Source organism: Manis pentadactyla, chromosome 2 (assembly GCF_030020395.1).
Source record: "Manis pentadactyla isolate mManPen7 chromosome 2, mManPen7.hap1, whole genome shotgun sequence".
Taxonomy (NCBI): domain Eukaryota; kingdom Metazoa; phylum Chordata; class Mammalia; order Pholidota; family Manidae; genus Manis; species Manis pentadactyla.
Window position 1 is genome coordinate 54,898,392 of NC_080020.1, and position 20,365 is coordinate 54,918,756.

General features: G+C 36.2%; 1 protein-coding gene across 6 annotated transcripts in view; it reads left to right on the forward strand.

Moving 5' to 3' along the window:
* The window catches only part of FBXL17 (F-box and leucine rich repeat protein 17), a 602,098-nt gene that overhangs the window by 189,704 nt on the left and 392,029 nt on the right, over positions 1–20,365 (forward strand). For all 6 annotated transcript variants that reach the window (XM_036886821.2, XM_057492799.1, XM_057492802.1 and 3 more), the window contains exon 5: positions 4,281–4,388. In XM_036886821.2, coding sequence (XP_036742716.2) covers positions 4,281–4,388 — 108 coding nt within the window. The remainder of the gene's footprint in view (positions 1–4,280; positions 4,389–20,365) is intronic.

Here is a 20,365-nt window from a genome sequence, read left to right on the forward strand (position 1 = left end):
CCCATTACAGTCACTGTCCATCATTGTAGTAAGATGCTACAGAATCACTACTTGTCTTCTCTGTGTCTGATCATGTGTATTTAACCTTTGTTAACCCCACCCCTGATTTTTGATACGGATTGGTTTTCATTGAAGTTCCAGGCAATTTTAATGCCTTAAATATTCTTTGTTAACATGATGGTTTTAGAAAGCTCAGTGTCATAAAGGCCCATTTTAAATTTATCAATCTCACCCTTGGTCTTAATATGCTGAAGCATACTTTACTTTTGAGGGCAGAATTAATCTTTTATCAGATGTACCATGGATGCTGCTGGTTTCATTATTTTATGAAAATGTTCTTGTGATTGTTTTAGAATTAATGCTACCCACATACCTTATTTTCCAATATCTATTCAGAATAGATAATGGAAGATACAAAGTAAGAGTCACCCATATTAAAGCTAATGCAAAGGAGATGTAAGTCACTGCTATTTGAAAAACTAACAAAGGCCTGCCTTTAACTTACTGATTTCATCTTGCCTGTAAGGAAAGTGAATCTGAAACTAAGTCTATGGTAGAGAATGGTTGGACCTTCTTTTATAAGCTACTACTTTGTGGAAGAAAATTTTAGCACAATTACAAGAAGATGATTTTATACAAAGAAATAGTTTGGAGGTGGGGAGAGGTGAAAAAGGAATTTCATTTGCCCCTTTGCTTAAAGTGGGACCAGGTGGAAATGCCAAAAGCTGTCAGTGTTACTTCTTTGCAGTACTGAGGCCTCAAGCTTTCGCATGCCTAAGAGTTACTCAGGGGCTTGATAAGAATACAGATTCCTAGGCCATACAACTTTTGGCTCTGAGTTTTTAATAAACTACTTAGAAGATTCTAATACATACTACATTAGCCAGAGAAAGAAAATCTGCAATTGGCAGTCTGGACACAGAGGTCAGCTGATAGCATAATTCTAATGTGAGTCCAACCACATAAGAATCAAGAGAGCCGATGGTGTTTCCAGTGAGAGTCTGAAGGTAGGAGACTGATTTCCCAGCTTGAAGATATGCAGAGAGAGAGAGAGAGAGAGAGCGAGAGAGAGAGCGAGCAAGGAGCATATTTTTTCTTTTTCAGCCTTTTTGTTATATTAATACCTTCGGTGGATTGGATGAGTCTTACTCATATTGGGGAGGGCAATATGGTTAACCCAGTCTACCATTTCAAATGTTAATCTCATCCAGAAACCTTACACAGACACACTCAGAATTATCTGGACACATTATGGCATAGTCAAGTTGACACATAGAATTAACCATCACACCATCTGAATTTGGATAATTTGAAGCAGTGAGGGGCAAAACCAGATTTCTTGAGAGAAACCTTATAAAGAGACCATTGTTGTGCTTTAGGAACCAATTGTGTAATTTTTTCATAGAAATAGAGAGTTGCCCCAACATTTTACTTAACAGTGAGAAGCTGAAAGCTTTTCCTTTAAGATTGGGAACAAGACAAGGATGCCCACTCTCCCCACTTCTATTCAACATAGTACTGGAGGTCCTAGCCATGGCAATCAGACAACACAAAGAAGTAAAAGGCATCTAGATTGGCAAGGAAGAAGTTAAACTGTCCCTGTTTGCAGATGACATGATATTGTACATAAAAAACCCTGAAGAATCTACTCCAAAACTACTAGATCTAATATCTGAATCCAGGAAAGTTGCAGGATACAAAATTAATACACAGAAATCTGTGACATTCCTATACACTAACAATCAACTAGCAGAGAGAGAAATCAGGAAAATAATTCCATTCACAATACATCAAAAAGAATAAAATACCTAGGAATAAGCCTAACCAAGGAAGTGAAAGACCTATACTCTGAAAACTACAAGACACTCATGAGAGAAATTAAAGAAGATATCAATAAATGGAAACACATCCTGTGCTCATGGATAGGAAGAATTAATATTGTCAAAATGGCCATCCTGCCTAAAGCAATCTATAGATTCAATGCAATTCCTATCAAAATACCAACAGCATTCTTCAACGAACTAGAGAAAATCATCCTAAAACTCACATGGAACCACAAAAGACCTTGAATAGCCAAAGCAATCCTGAGAAGGAAGAATAAAGCAGGGGGAATTACGCTCCCCAACTTCAAGCTCTACTACAAAGCCACAGTAATCAAGATAATTTGGTACTCGCACAAGAACAGACCCACAGACCAATAGAACAGACTAGAGAGCCTTGATATAAATCTAACCATATATGGTCAATCAATATATGATAAAGGAGCCATGGACATACAATGGGGAAATGACAGTATCTTCAACAGCTGACATTGGCAAAACTGGACAGCTACATGCAAGAGAATTAAACTGGATTATTGTTTAACCCCCCACACAAAAGTAAACTCGAAATGGATTAAAGACTTGAATGTAAGTCGTGAAACCATAAAACTCTTAGAAGACGACATAGGCAAATATCTCCTGAATGTAAGCATGAGTAACTTCTTCCTGAACCCATCTCCTCGAGAAAGGGAAACAAAAGCAAAAATGAACTGATGGGACTACATCAAACTAAAAAGTTTTTATACGGCAAAGGACATCATCAACAAAACAAAAAGGCATCCTACAGTATGGGAGAATATATTTGTAAATGACATATCCGACAAAAGGTTAACATACAAAATATATAAAGAACTTACACACCTCAGCACCCAAAAAGCAAGTAACCTGATTAACAAATGGGCAGAGGATATGAAGAGACAGTTCTCCAAAGACGAAATTCAGATGGCCAACAGACACACGAGAAGATGCTCCACATCACTCATCAGGGAAATGCAAATTGAAACCACAATGAGATATCACCTCACACCAGTAAGGATGACCAGCATCGAAAAGACTAAGAACAACAAATGCTGGCGAGGATGCAGAGAAAGAGGAACCCTCCTACACTGCTGATGGGAATGTAAGCTAGTTCAACCATTGTGGAAAGCAATGTGGAGGTTCCTCAAAAAACTAAAAACTGAAATACCATTTGACCTGGGAATCCCGCTCCTTGGAATATACCCAAAGAATACACCTTCTCAGATTCAAAAAGACATATGCATCCCTATGTTTATTGCAGCACTTTTTACAATAGCCAAGATATGGAAGCAACCTAAGTGTCCATGTGTAGATGAATGGATATAGAAGCTGTGGTACATATATACAATGGAATACTATTCAGCCATAAGGAAGAAACAAATCCTACCATTTGCAACAACGTGGATGGAGCTGGAGGACATTATGCTCAGTGAAATAAGCCAGGCAGAGAAAGACAAATACCAAATGATTTCCCTCATTTGTGGAGTATAACAATGAAGCAAAACTGAAGGAACAAAATGGCAGCAGACTTAGAGACTCCAAGAATGAACTAGTGGTTACCAAAAGGGAGGGGTGTGGGAGGGTGGGTGGGAAGGGAGGGAGTAGGGAACCGAGGGGCATTATGTTTAGTACACATGGTATGGGGGATCACCGGGAGAGGGACATAGTGGATCTCTGGCAACAAGCTGCACTGATGGACAGTGACTGCATTGGGGTATGGATGGGGACTTGATAATATGGGTAAATGTAGTAACCACATTATTTTTTCATGTGAAACCTTCATAAGAGTGTATATCAATCATACCTTAATAAAAAAAAAGCAGTACCACCTGGTATAAAAGGATACGTGCTTAGGGGAAGACATCGTGTCTTCTCTTGAATGCCTAGCACCCAGCAAAGTGTTTGCTCCACAGTAGAAGCCCAATAAATGTTGGTTAAGGATATATTGGAAAAAAAAAAAAAGAAATAGAAAGTTGCCAGGGGTTGAGAGGAGGGGGCAGAATAGGGGAATGAATGCCAGTGGGCGTAGGGTTTCTTTTGGGGTGATGAGCATGTCTAGAATTAGATACTAGCTAAGATGGTGATGGTTGTACAACCTTGTGAATATACTAAACCACTGAACCATGCCCTTTGTGATCTTGAATTTTATTGTATGTGTATTAAGAGAGAGAGATATGAAAACATAGAGGTAGATAGTGTGGGCATCTTTGGTCATTTTCTATCAATAAATAAAAAAAATGGAGTGATAGAAGGGGATGTGGAGTCAAGGGAAGATTTAAAAAAACACAGGTGGTATTACAGAGTATTTGTACACAGATTTGAATAATCTGATGGAAAGGGAAATATTAATGACTCAAGGTAGGGTAGAGGAAACTTGTAGGAGCCTAATCCTCAATTCCCTGGAATGCCACCTTGGATAACTTTATTCATGTCTCTCCCTAGGTGACAGATCAGTCAGTGAAAGCATTTGCTGAGCACTGTCCTGAACTTCAGTATGTTGGCTTTATGGGTTGTTCGGTTACTTCTAAAGGAGTCATTCACCTGACCAAGGTAGGTACCATGGCTACCTGTCTGTAGCATTTCCAGGTGTCATTCATATCAGTGCCATAGCATTGTTAAATATAGTTGAATGAGGAATAGTCAGACCATTGTAAAAGTACACTGCTGTTTGATAAAGTTAAAATCAGTTTAAGGCAACAATACCAAACATCCTTTCTGAAATGAGACATTCATTTAAACATGAAGCTTGCTTTTTCGTTTTTCATCACTAATGACATAGACACACACATTAGAGAAACTGATATATGTGACAAGAGTTATTTAAATGTTAACTTTAATATATTGCATTTAGAAGTATTTTGATTGAAGTTTTAACTGCTCACATATCATTAGGCCCTATGAGTATGAGGTTTTTAAGAAGTGAATATGTTCAGTGCATACATATGATGAAGTTAAATATGTAAAATGAAAATAAAGGTGAATGTATGTCAAAAATTAACCTTATAACTCAGAGAGAGATCACTTACATACCAAATATATGAAATCTCATATTTAAGCAATGAGAAAAATGTCAGTCTCTTTGTAATCCCTCACTTACATGTTATCTCTACTGCTTTTCAGAGCTCTAAAATAATTAGGAGCTAATTCTTACAAACATGTAATGGAAAACTGGCTACTGTAAAAGTTATTTGTGTATTACCTGAAATTTTTCACTGCATAGATTTTAAGTGTACTGTATATAGTACTTGGGAGAGTGGATGTGAGTCTTGCCTTTTCCCCTTAATCACTGAGTAACCTTTTCATTCCACTTTCCTTCATTGCATTACTATTAGAAAACTGCTGCAAAGCAGCACAAGGCTGAAATAAAACAGGTAAGATCCCAGGTCTATCTGGGTTTTCTCTACAGGTGTCTTTAAGCTTACAGTTTAGTGGGGAATAATGTTTTCTTTCCTCCCTTGGAGAAGAGCCAATGTTATGAGTTACCTAGAACCATACCTGGGCTATGGCACTGAAGCCCAGTGGCTAGCAGCCTGGATTCTCCTGTCAGCTTGAGTGATATTGCCCCTCCCACTTATTAGCTAAGTGGGCAAATTATTTTTTAGGGTATTAATTGAGGGAGTATATGCAAGGTGCTTGCCTCAGTATCAAGATTGCAGTAAGTGGTAAATAAATCTTAGCTACTGATATTAAAATAGATGCTACAATATTTAAATTGCTAGAAAATCAGAGCAAACCTTGAGAAAAATTATCAAATCACCATTTTAGTCTAGTGTATCTGAAACAGAGCTTGTGATTGTCCTGTGTCTTAAATGACTGATAAGCTGTCATTGTATTTCGAGAATTACAGCCTAAAGCTAGTGGAGAGGATAGGCATGTTATCCTCAGTATTATATAACAGATGCTCTGTTAGAACATCTGAGTGTAACCAAGATCATATGCAACCATAATTTTTAAAAATTCTTTTCCTATAACCTTGGCCTGAACATCTTGGTATAGATGAATGTTTTTCTCATCATGTCTAATGCTGTTCATAGTGTAGAGTAGAAATGCCTTTGGATGGACAGATTGTGCACAAGTGTTATAATGAACATATGGATTTTTCCAATCATTCGAAAATGTACTCATTAAAGACAAACCAAGACCTATTAGATCAGTAAGTGTTTCCCTGAGCATTTTGAGATGGCCAGAAATTATCATACACTGGTACTTAAAAGATCAGAATTATTCTCTGTGACAAAATATTAGCTACAGCGAATGTTTGCGTTGAAGGGCTCAGTTTGCTGGGAAGGTTCTTCTGAAGATTATGGGACAGAATTGATGGTTTGGCCTGTCAGCAGTCAGAGTCTACGGGATTCATATCCAAGCTTGTCCCCATAGTTTTGAGGATCATCTTTGCTCAACAGTGTCTTTGCTTTGATGAGAAGCCTGGTTTGTGGTATAATTATGCTTAGTTTCCTGGATTCTTAAAGGCAAGATAGCATTTTATATATGTTTCAAAACATATATAACTTTTCAAAGATATTTTAATTGTTTTATCTCTTGAGAACCAGTATAGAACTCAGGTGTTAATAAAATGAAAGCTTTTTTTGTTAAGATATTTGCATTTTCATGCTAAGACATTACACAAAATGTAATTTACATTCACAAAATGTTATAAATAGATAAATGCTCCTAAGTTGTACTATCTTTATTATCGTCATAGAGTACAGTTTCTGAATAGTTTATTGTCATTGTGGTATGTAATTTTTAAATAAATGATTAGGGATGTGACATACAGCATACCTATCAGTCTAAATACTTAATTTTATGTGACCTAGAAAATCTCTTCAGCTTATTACTTTACTAAGTCTCTGGCTCTTACTTTGTTATAGAGGCAAGTGGCATAAAATCTTTGTACCTGTGAAGAGACATGTTTGAATTAGATGATCTGTCTCCTGAGTTTCTTGTACACAGAAGAATCTGTGAATTTAGGAATCATAGACCTGGAAGGGATTGTGAGGAGCTCTACCTGAAACTAAGAAATATCAAGTCTTTAGTAAGTTAGAAAGGAAAATTGGTGATTTGTGACATGTTAGATTGTTAAACCAAGGGCAAGAAGACAGAAGATTGGAGATAGATGCAGAATATTGATGTTCTATTACTGTGGTTCTATGGACTTGACTTGACTTTGATGTTCTCAGTCTTGGGTGGACTCTTACTTACTTTGACATGTTTATTGATGACATACCCTTCATCTCCAGGTAGATTCTGCTAATATCAAACAGTATTGGAGTAAGTGGCCTTCCTTGTAAGCTGCTATGAGTCCAGAAATAGCTAACAATGAGTGCACACAGATTATGAAGATTAAGTCAGGTTTACTGGACCATGTTTGGAAACTTGAAGGTTCATATTTAGGAAGCAATAATAAGAACTTCTGAGGTTTCCACTTAACAGTTAAGAATGTTATTGACTTGTTATATGTGGCAGAGTTGAGTCTCCTCCAACACAGGTGTGTTCTTTTCATTGAAGTATGCTTATTTATAAATGTAAAATATTTTTCTTTTGCTCTCTAGCTCTCCTACTTTTCAAAAATAAGTTCAGCAAATGCAAATATTTGCCATTAAAGAGACTGGTAGGAACATGTTAAAAGGACCCAAAAGCCAACATGAAGTAGCTCCCACTGGTCTAAGTTGTGATACTTTGAGCATCAAAAAGGAAACTGGCTGCAGTGGGTTAAAGCAAACCAAATGTGTAAAAATCATGAGTTCATAATGATGTACACAAAACAAAACAACACTGTATTTCTTATTCCAGCTAAGATGAAGTAATAGGGACTGGATTTACTCTTTTCCCTGAAACAATCCAAAAAACCAGAGTGATTGTATGAAACACTGGTCTTTATGACACTGGATATCCCTGAGATATGACTATGGTGACCCCTGAGATAGAAGCAAACAGAGGAGCCCCATGTTTGCCTCCATCTTATGCACTGAAAGAGTTTCCAGCTTACAATGCAGGGAGAGGTAATGCAGGCAAAACTCAGCAGATTATCTGAGTTGAAACAGAACAGAAAGTCCAGGGTATGAAGGCAGCCAGAGTTCAGAGGACAGAATACTGGAATAGAAGGAGCTGCATAGATGTCTGTGGATGATCTCACTTGTGCATCTAGTCCTAAATAACCCATGAGTAAAGAGAAATCAAAAGAGAAATTAGAAAGTATTTTGAGCTGAATGAGAATAAAAACAGCATATCATATTTAGCGTGATGCTGCTAAAGTACTCTTTAGGTAAAATTGATAGCACTAAATATCTATGAAAGAGAAAAAGAAAGGTCTCAGTGACCTGAGCTTCTACCATCTGAAACTTGAAAAAGAAGAGCAACTCAAAATAAGCATAGGAAAGGAAATTGTAGAGAAAAAGGAGATTAGAGTAGAAATCAATGAAATGAAAGACAAAAAGAAAAGAAAAAATTAATGAAACCAAAGGCTAGTTGTTTGGGAGAGACTGGTTTGAGAGAGAGAGAGAGAGGGAGAGGACACAGTTGCCAATATTTTGACTCAGGAATGTCATAACTACAGGTTCTAAAGATATTAAAAAGATAACAGGGAATACTGTGGACATCTTTATGCTTATAAATTCAACAAACTGGATGAAATGGAAAACTTACTTGAAAGACACAAACTACCAACATTCACTCAAGAAGAAATGGATAAGGTGAATACACTTACATCTCTTAAATTGCATTTGTAGTTAAAAATCTTCCCTCCAATAACACTCCAGGCCCACTGGATTGCTTCACTGGTGTATTGTAATAAATATTTGTTATATGTTAAAAAGTTAATCAGTAAGAGATACACGCTTGAGTGTTTTCTAGTGAAATGACACAATGTTAGGGATTTGGTTTAAAATATTATAAAGGGTTTGATAAAGAAGGAAATGAGAGAAGTGGAATCAATGAAGGAGACAAAAATGGCAAAATATTAACCACTGAGCTGGGTAATAGGACATGGGGGTTCATTATACTATTCTCATTACTTTTGTATATATTTGAAAATTTCCATAATAGTAAAAAAGCTTTGAAGGGTCAAAAGTTTAAAATGTTGATATTAATTAAACATGATAAGAATCACACTATTCAATATACTTTTGAAGAATGCATAATAACATGGAAAATGCTCAGTATAATAATTAATGAAGATGTGTATTTACATGTAATATTAATTTAAAAATTAGTTTAACAAATAGGCCATGGGATGTGAAATTTCACAGTGGCAGGTTATTTTATTTTATTATATTTTTTGATTCAATACAATTTATTTTAGCTATTATTTATTATGTACTCATTCTACTGGGCCCTTTATATTCAATGGTTATTTCTCACAACCACCAATCAGAAGAGGTATTATTATTTATATTTTATGGATTAGGAAATTGAAGCTCAGAGAAGTCAAATTACTTGTGTGATCATATAGCTAACAAGTTGCAAAGCAGAGATTCTTTCTGAACACAAGTTTTACTCAATAATATGTTAAAACGTTTTTAAGGTAGACAAGATTTATTTAAAATTTTAAAAGTAAAGTAAAAGGAGAAATAATGTTAAGTAAATTCTAATCACAATATTGAAAAACTGTAATCTATATATATATCATTCACTACACTAAATGTGAGGGACTGAAATGCTTTCAATAAAAGACAAACTGAGTGGCAGGTTATTTTTACCTGCAGTTGGGGTTCAAACCTTAAAAATGGTACAGATTCATGAATTTAATGCCACAGGTCAGTTATGAATTGATTTCTGTCAGATCAGTTCAAATGATCTCAGTCAGTAATCAGGAAGATCTTATTTTATGATTAGTAAGGAAGGTGATGAAGAATTCTTGACAAAAAGTTCATTTTTATTTTATGCTATATAAAAATTTTTTTATTTGCTAAAACTTAGGGCTATATGTATTTCCTTTTTAGATTGTTGATATATTTTAAAGTTGTGCTTATTAATCAATTAACATTAATTCTGATCAACATTTGATCTTATTGTTGCTTCAATTATTCAGTTTATAAAGATGAACTGAATTCCTGGGATATGTCAGGTATGGGTTTGGTTGAGGTTTTTATGTTTGTTCGTTTTTGTTTTAAGCAGAGTTTTGTTGGGGAAGGTAACAGACAGCAAAACAATATGCCCAAACTTCTGATATTTCTTGGACCATAATCACATTTAAATAACTTAAAAAAAATTTTCAAGTGCTTATGCTTGAAAGTATGGAATGTTTTCTAAAGGAAAACAAAATTGATTTTTTCAGTCAATTTAACATAAATAACTGAAAGAATGTTCATTCATGCAACTAACTCAATTTTTTTCTTCCTTTTCTTGTTTATTCAGAGACTAGAAAGGAAAGATGGACTTTCTTGCCTTTTAAATTTTCCAACAACAGATCAGTTTAGAATGCCTTATTCTAAGGGAAGAACGTAGTATTTTGCTATTTTAGGGAATATTGCTGTTTATAGATTGTCATTAATTTGTTTATGATTGATTATAGGTACTTGAGTGGTATTTTGAGATGTGGAAAATATATGTTTTAACTTGATTCACCTCTGAAACATTCCCCAGTGAGTGTGACTCAGTGAGTATTATGAAGAGATATTTTTTGGATGACCATGCTTTGGTTCTTTTTTTAGCCTTCCATAATTAAGATTTGAGTCTGCTATCTCGGCCTTGTGTGATCCATTCATTGATTTTTTTTTTTCTTAGAAGTTTGCAGTGGACAGCAAATCATTTATTGCTGTCATCGAAGCTAATGGTAGGACAGATTGTATGACCTTGGGCAAATCACCAGATCTCTTTGCCTCAGTTTCCTCATCTGTAAAATGAGAATAATAATAGCATCAATACACCTCTAGGATTGTAGAGGAAAAGTGCTTGGCACATAACTAAAGAAGCAACTGAAAAATAAAATAGAAAGATACATGGTGTATAAAAGTTCTTCATGATCTTTAGTCCTAATCCACTCATATTCTTTTCAATAAAATAAAAATGTAATTTTCATGAAAATAAATCTTACCTAAAAACTTTATGACCCTTTATTCTACCTGTGTGCCAGTGCTGAATGTTAAGATTGATATCTGCTTGTCTGTTTTTTTTTTTTTTCCTTTCCCTGCTTATCCCTGAAGGGTTATTTAATGATCTAAGTTAACACACTGAACAACTAATAATAAAATCATTAAAAAATTCCTACTGTAGCAATACACTGAAGCAGGGGAATATAGTGTCATACCATATTATTATTGTACAAATTAGTGACTTTGATTTTTATTTTTCTAAATTAGTAAAGGGAATGTCTACATAAGCTATAGCAATTTATCACATTTATTTTTTCATTCTGTTAAGTCATGAATACCTGTTCACTGAGTCTACTCTTTTTATACTTTATAACTCTGTTACTCACATTCTAGTTGTAATGTATAGTTGTTTGTACTGCATTTTCATTTCAGCAGGGCAATAGCCAGATGCATCAGGGTGACACTAGTAAAATAAATGAGTCCATCTTTCAAGTGACTCATTTTATGAAAATCCTAACAAGTAAAATGAACAAATAAGTTTCTTAGTTGCATCTATCCTTGGTTAAAATGGTTGTTTCAGGTTTTAACATAAATATATAAATATAAAATAGGGAAAGTTGGCAATCTTTTCTGAAAGGACCTTTATTGGATCATGGCTTTTATATTTTAAATATTATTTCACTTTGCTTATATTATCCTCAGTTCACTCCTTGAATTTTTATCATACATTTATTATTTGTAAATTGTGGTTTTTCGTTGCAAATATTCTTGGAAAAAAGGATTTCAGCTTCATTTATCTGGTCTCTAACACATGAGGTCAGTCTTTATCTAAGAAACATACTGGGAGATGTTGCTTTCATGCTTTCCTAGATTTTCAAATTCATTCATACTGTTTTGTAATAGACATTTTATTTAAGGATCAGTGTAAATCTAATTCACTCAGTGTTGTGGTTTATACATAAATAGTGATATTGTACATGGATGGGGTCACATCTCTAAATGGACAGAACAGACTGCTGGAATTAAATAAATGAGATTTGAACTTAATGAGAATAAGTTACAATGAAACTTAATGAGAAAATAAACTGAGATAAATGAAGTAAGCAGATCTCATTTATTAATTTAAATTAACATTGAGAATTAGAATTAAATAGAATTCAAATTAATTAAAAACATTCAATTGATTAAAGAAACTTGACAGCTATATTCACTTAAGAGTTCTGAATGTTTATGAAATATCTAACAGTGTTTTATTTTTAATTAATTCAACTATCTTATCTTAAGCACTATGGGAAGGTCTTGTCAGCCACAGGGAAATGCCTGTGTGTATACATATTATATAATCATTTACACACACATGTAAACAGTATACATCCACACTGTCAGTCATTGATCATAGAGAATTCAAATAATTGATTTTCTTTTTACTATGTTGTTTAACATTGTGTAACTTTTGTAATGATGATCTAAAGGGGCTCCTTGAGACTGAAAGGAGGATAAACTATGTTGCGTCACATTCTTTGAAAACAGGGAACTCATTTCCATAGTAATTCTCTATTAGTAGAAAATTAAAGTTATTTATGTGACAGTAGTGGTGTATGTTCTGAATTTTCATTTGGAACCTCATTATTAAGCCAGAATTTGGGCTTGCATATTATTACTCATTATTTTCCATAATAATTTTTGGGTTAAACTTTGGTTCTGAGCTTCCCCTTCTCCAGATACACTAATAGAGTGTATTAGTCCCAATAACAGAATCCAAGAGCCCATTGCTGAAAGGCAGTTGAGCAATCACATGTTTGCTCCAACCCAGAGGTCTCCCAGGCTTACACAAAAGCTGTTGATCACAGTGTATTTACAAAACCTTCTGGACCATAGCTGCTTCCCCTGTTGTAGACTTCCTTTTAACTGATTGCATCCCAGTGGGATGATTGACCATCAGTGAATTTTATTTTCCCCCAAGAAAAAGCTTCACACCAGAACTGTCTCTGTTATATTCACTAGAGGAAATGCTTGGTTATTATGTTTGATTAGAGATACTTTTCAACATGCAATTGGCTATCAGTCTGGATCTTTAAGAAAGAAACAATACCCATGTGCCTGAGAAACCAACTCAAGTTACGACTTACACAGCTTTCCTGTGGCTCAAGGAGGAAAGCAAAGCTGGTCAGCACCCTGGGTTTCTCAGGCAAGGTGCAGGCAATTATTCCTGCTTCTGAGTTGTTATGAAGAACTTCCACTGGATTGACTTCTTTTCATCATTGGGAACTCCCCCTCTCCCCAAGCCCCTTTCCCTCTCTTTCCTTTTTGTGCAGTTCCGGGTCTGTTTGTCCTCAGATCCTTTTTTCTACATTTTAGGGGGCTCACTCTGCAGGCTGCATTTTGTGGGAGGCAGGAAGGCCAAAGGGAGGGAGAAACTGGGGTGTTTCTCCCCCTCCCTCTCTCAGGTAGCAGTTCTGGCAACCTTCATGGCCCTAGCCCCGGACAGACCCCTGCGACTCCCACTGGTACTGGGTGACCATGACTCTCACTTCAGTAATTACCTTTTTCTTTTGTCCCTCCAGCCTTGAGGTGGCTTCTTGCTGTTGTTAAATCTCTGATTTATAGTAGTCCCTTCAGTTTGTTTTCCCAGCTTCTACTTTACCAGAATAACCAATTTCCTTAATGCAATTCCCTTTATTTTCCTTTTTAGATCCTAATACATATTCCTTTCTGCATCATTCTGAGTTTCTTACATGAGAACACATTTAAGAGAGTAGAACTAATACTTATTTCCTCTCAGAGCATCTTGTAACTTTGGGGATGAAAGCACAAAGCAGATAATTGCACATAATAAAAGATTTAAGTTAGACTTGACCCTTCCTTAGGCTATCACTAGTCATACTCCTGTGCTGGGTCTAGATAAGCTATAACTACTGAGATGGGGCAACTAGCCATGTGACAATTAAGGGTGATGACGCTGCAAGGCTGTGGTGAGGCTCACAGATAGGATAGCAGACTTGCTGCTTAATTATGGAGGCTACTCTTTAGTACAGGTGCCTAGCAATAATAAAATTTAAATGTTTACTCAGTGCTATAATCTATAATGTCATTCACAGAGGCAAGTATAAAGAAAAACATGTGACTAAGAATTAATTGTTGTGAATAAGTTATTTGAGTTGTTGGTTATCAGTTACTAGTTACTTTAAGTTATATCTTGAATAGTTTTGACTGACAATTAAAAAATACACATTCTATCATGTCAGTACTTCCATTTATTTTTAATTTTCAAAAATCTTGGTCATGCTCTTTATTGATTGAGAAGGTATGAATGACTCAAAAGTGCATAATATTAAAGTAAATCATAATAAATCAATGAAGTCTGACCTTAGATGTATGCTAAATATTGTTACAAGTAATCCATCTCAGTCGGTTGAAACTTTCCAACTTACTGATGGACAGAATTGGTGAAGAGAACAGGATTGCAGATGGATAGATCCTTGTATCAGAAAGCAGTGCATTTCATATACAAAGTTATAAAATTTTTGCAGTTCATTTTGGAAAAATTTGTATTATGTATTTTCATGTTCTACATTATTTAATGTCAAGGAGGACATTATACAGCCATTTTTTCTTTTTTTTGAGAGGGCATCTCTCATATTTATTGATCAAATGGTTGTTAACAGTTAACAACAATAAAATTCTGTACAGGGGACTCAATGCACAATCATTAATCCACCCCAAGCCTAATTCTCATCAGTCTCCGATCTTCTGAAGCATAACGAACAAGTTCTTACATGGTGAACAAGTTCTTACATAGTGAATAAGTTCTTACATGGTGAACAGTGCAAGGGTAGTCATCACAGAAACTTTCAGTTTTGATCATGCATTATGAACTACAAACAATCAGGTCAGATATGACTATTTGTTTGATTTTTATACTTGATTTATATGTGAATCCCACATTTCTCCCTTATTATTATTATTATTATTTTTTTTTTTAAATAAAATGCTGAAGTGGTAGGTAGATGCAAGATAAAGGTAGAAAACATAGTTTAGTGCTTATACAGCCATTTTTTTCTGATTACCATTTCTTATTGATAACTGATATGCTGTCTATTACATAGTCATTAACCTAGAATTTTAGACAATTTACTTCTAGCTCTCAACATTAAGTGTGATTAGCAGAGCTAAGAAACTACAACTTAACAATTCCAAATCTAAATATATTGTAATGGGAACTGTTATTGTAGAAGAAAGGTAAAACTGTTACTTAGTTTTTATTACTTCCTTATTTTTCTTGAAACAAATGGGATCTATTTCAGTGTTTGGAAAGTTCCTGACTTGGATTTTGAGTATAAATCCTTCCCTGCCCTTTAAAAAGTTTAGTCTTCTAAGGATTTTTCTCACATGGGAAGTGTCCATTCTTTCATTATCACAGGAGATTGGGGCATTTGGATAATAGAGTGAATAATTAAATCAAGTACAATGTCAGAAATGAAGACTGTGGAAAAAATAGTATTTTTCTAAACCTATATCCCAATTTCTTTTAGGATGAGATTCTGTGGCTCCTTTCTCAGTAGTAACGGTCATCTGATTGCTTAATTCTTAGATTGTTAATGCTGGACTTGTCTCCCAGGGAGCAGGGATATTTAGGGCTTTATTTGGGGACCTCATGGGGGAAGGGAGGGGAAGAGTTACATATGCATTTTGGAATGTTTCTTCTCATAAAAAGGAGAAGAAAAATATGTGGCCAAGAATCAATTGTTGTGAACTATTTATTTGAATTATTGGTTATCATTTACTAGTAGTTTAAAGATGGTTGGGAGATTGAAAAGAGGGAAGACTGATGAATGCCAAAACTGGCTGTTTTCTTCTTGGCGACTTCAGGGGCTCAGACCTGTGGGGTAGAACCTTCCAGAGAAGCTTTTGACAGGGGCCTCCTGGTGTTGCGCATTGTGTTGGGAAATCTTTTTCGGGTAACAGAGTGCCCCAAGGTGGGAAGTAGCTCAGCTGGTGTTTATCACTGTGTGTACCGGGGCTTTTCGGCTCTCAGTGTCTGACACAGGGCCTGGTCTCAGAATAAGAAGACCGATTTCTGAAATAAGGTTTAGGCACTTCGTACTCTGAGCTTTGGCTTCAGGCTGAGGCCCAGAAAGCGGACTGCCAGCATGAGACCTTTTCAGTGTGAAGCTGAGTCCTAGTTGCATATTCTAAACCAGGAAGAAAGAACAAAAAAGACATTTTCTTTTGGAAAGTAGATACAGCATTTCTGTAACATTTTTGCCATGTCAGACAATAAGAAATATGCCAAAGTGTTTTTTAGAATTAAAAATAATTAGTGGCATTCCTTGTTTTTCAGCTTCACATGTTTAGAAATAAATAACGGGATGATATGACTGTTCTGCTTTGGTAGTTTAAGATCAAGAGGTCGGGGTACAAGTCACCTGGCTTGGCTATGATAAGCTTTTGTCTTGGGCTAATGGTGTTTCAGTTATTATGCTACTTTTAAAAATAAGGTTATCAAACTTTTATTTGAAATATATTTCCCTCATTTTCATTACAGTGAAGTGTGATATGTGATGCAAATGACTGAAATAGTTCAAAATCCCATGAACTTTCTTTTTAAAAAAAATAGATCTCTGACCTTGGTATAGGGAAATGATGATAGAGAAGTACACAGCCAGTCCGATTAGATGAACTAATCTCTCCCTGCTTGCATTCAGATCTGACTTAATTTACCCATAATTTATTTAAGTTTTGGTTTTTTTTTTCTTATTTAAGTGAAAGAGTGTGAACATTTTATTTTTTAATTGAAGACAGTCCTGTTCTCTTCAATTGAAGAGAAGCTCCTGCTGGGTAAAAATGTGACAGGTCTGCTTCGTGCTGCTAACTTTCAGTGCTGTTTGTAGTTCGTTATGAGCTCTAGAAATCTTATGTGGAGAAAAGAAAGGGTTTTGGTGGAAAGGAAAGTCCTAGAAAAAAGTCAATTAGAGACTGTGCTGCCTGCCAGAGTGAAAGAGGAGGAACGAAGCATCCATTCTGAATTGGTATACTAAGAAGCAGAAATCCAATTAACAAATGCACATTTCTGCAGCAGAAGACAGTGATTAACATTTTGGTGAACTACTCAAAATTCCTGCCACACACATCAAAACTCTGACAACTTACGGAGGCTTTTTCTTTTTCTTTTTTTAATGTTCTTCCTTTTAAGAACAAATACATAAGTAGAGAACTGATTATGCTTCATGTTCTGAAATGACCTTTAATTGTGTGTAGTGAGAATGTTGTTTTTTATTACTTAATGCTTACATATTAGTGAAGTTTCTGTTCATTATACATCACTTTTAAAAACACGTAGCTTCGCACTAGACTCTTGGACACTGAGAAGAGACTGGAGGTTACCATGGGGGAGGGGTTGGGGTGGCTGTATAGGAGGATGAGGGGGATAAAACGGCACAAAAATCCTCAATCCTAAATTGGTCACAGGATGGTAGTACAGCCTGGAGAATGTAGCCAATGGTTCTGTAATACCTTCCTATGTTGACAGTAACTGCACTAGTGGGGGTGAGGATTTACTAATGTGGGTGGGTAACTGTTGAACCACTGTGTTGTATACTTAAAACCAATATAAGATTGTATATCGATAGTTTGATTTAAAAAAAGGAAAAAATATTAAAAATAATAATTAAAAAAAGTAGCCTCAGAGTGGTAGATCCTTCATTTGGTAGTTAAAAAAATGGAGACCTGATCTCCAGAAACTTAAATAATTCAAATTATACTTTTTGATCCTGATTTCAAATGTAGTCACTCAGGAATAAGCATTTAATAAAGGCATTTGATGTACCCACCACTGTCTGGGCACTGGTAACACGAGGGGGAATAACACATGGTTCTTGATCTCCAGTAGCTTGTCTTTGACTCTAGTGGGAGGATCATGTACTTAATGAGACTGAATTATAAAGCAGTGTGTTTAAGGCTGTAGAGGGAGAATACGCAACATCATTGGGTGTACAGACAGCAGAGTCTCTTACTCTGTGGGCATCCCAGGCAGTTTCACAGAGGCCGTGCACTGGTGCCTTGAAGGCACTATAAATTGTAAGGCTACTATGACTGTACCTAGCTAGCCTCATGATTTTAGCATATTAATATATAATTACTACTTTTATAAATAAAGTTTAGAAGTATACATGCCACTTATGTGCTGATGACTCCCAAATTTATTTGATATCTTTCTTTGGATATCCAATAGGCATCTTAGGTGGTGTATTCAAAACCAAACTCTTTTTCTAGCTGTCCCCAAACCATTTTAGTTAATTGTAACAGTATCTTCCAGTTGCTCAAACTGGAAACCTTGGAATCATCCTTGATTCTTTGTTTTCTCTCATGTCCATAAATATTTGACAAAAAAAATTCTGTTGATTCTGTTTTCAAATATATTCAGAATCTGATCACTTCCTATCATTCCCAGCTGCTATCATTGTGGTCCAGTCACTGACTGATATGCTTGACTGGATTAATTCAATATAGCTTCTCTCTGCTTCTACCCTCACTTTTGTTCTAGACTCACACAGAAGCTAGAAAGATCATTTTAAAATGTAAGTTATATCATGTCGTACTGCTATTCCAAAACCCTCCAGTGGCTCCCCAAATTCCTCAGAGCGAAAGCTAAATCCTTAGCCTGCAAGGCTTTCCGTAGTCTGCCCTTCTTCGCTCAGCACTTTGGCCATGTCTCCTGTTAGTTTCTTTTCTATTCACTCTGCTCCAGAACCTCTGGCTTCTTTCTAATCTCTAAGCTTGGGGCCTGACTGTCACTAATTTTTTCTTAAATTCCCCCATGTAATCCTAATTTGCCGCCAAAGTTGTATTCAGATGCTTAAGAAACATTTTAGGTAAGTGTGAATAATTGAATGAAACTGTACCACAGCTACTCAGATTTGGTCCAACTCAAGCATTAAGATTAGATGTCAGATGTTTTTGGTAAGAGATTGGTCCTGAGGAGCACAACTCAGGAAGGGCTGGTGGGGAGATGGAGGGGAGTGGGAAAGGGCAGGTGAGGAGCTTGAGAAGACAAAGCTCCTGGGTCGATGGCAGGGAGGGCAGGTTGCTCCCTTGGCCCCTTGGCAGCTGTTGCCAGTCGGTGATTCCTGTCTGTAGGGCGTAGTTATGTTGGGGACTTCCTGGTTAACAATTTGTGTTAAGGCAAGTATATTTCCAAGACTCACTAATTTTTCCTCTCTCTAAAGTAGCCAGGAAGGCTTTGTGGAGAAGATGAGTTGTAAACCAGGCAGTTGAATAAGCCGAAGGAGAGAAGAAGATACGCTTCCAAATTATCTGAGTAAATTGAGTGAAGTGAGAACAGTTTTTTGTTTGTTTGCTTTGTTTTTTAAGTAATGAACCCAACACTCTGAGCACAGTGAGAACAGCCTCTCAAAATGTGGGGAAAGAGATTTGAGCTAGTTTAACAGATTTCAGGGAATAGTAGGACTAGACAATGAAGGGCCTTGATAAGCAAGCTGTGGGATTCTTTTCCACATTTGTAATATTTTTGTTCTCTGAAAGTTTCAGAGAGGAGGGAGATATGGTCAGTGTTAATTAGGGAAGATTAATCTGGCTGGTAATACGCCAGCAAGGAGTTCAAGGGTCAGCTCTGAGAAGCAGTGTGTAAAGTGTTGTAGAAAACAAAACAGACTGTGAAAACAAAATAGCCAAAAGATGGCAGATCCAGGGGGAAAATAACTGAATGAAACAGATCTTGGATTTATAAATAATGCAGAGATACAGCAGCCCAGTGTGATTAAGAAGGCAGTGGTTTGAAGGAATATATAGTGAAGGAGTCAGTACCTACTGTAGCTATAACAACATTCAAGACCCTGGAAGCCTGCAAAGCACTGAGGCTATTTAAAAGCTTTCAGTTCCACCCTGAGGTTCTCAGTTCTGTGAGGTGCTGGGCAGGACTTGCCTGCTGTCCTAAATGTGGCTCATCTAGCTTTAATTATCCTTTCCACACTTGAGTGCCAGCCTCAGTGAGGCTCAGACCAAGTTGATGAGCAGAGGGATGTCCTTCATTCTCTCCCTTGTCCAACAAATTTCTTTTTTAAATGCAGACAACAGACCCTGTCAAGATGTGGAAGTCCTTTGCTTGAAATTCCCTCTTTGCCCCTTTCCTTTCCACTCCCCAATCTTAATTTCATTATTTTTTTTCCTATTTTTACTATGCAAGACCTCCCCCTTTCCTTTCTTCTTATGTCTTGTTCCCTGTCCTTAATAGGAAGCTCTCCCTAGTTTTCTTACAAATGCCTTCCTCTGACCCTTGTGTCTTTGGTCTCTCCCGTGATCCCCATCCTGGCAGCCTGACAGGTGCTGGGCAGGTGAGTGTGTGTGGTGCTGATCTTTGGCTCCAGGAACCCCTTCATCAGCAAGGCAGTGGGTCTTAACCCTTGGCTTGCTCCTTAAAGATTACATCTGATTGCTCCAAAATCCAGTCTTAACAAAGACAATGTCTGCAGGGATGGC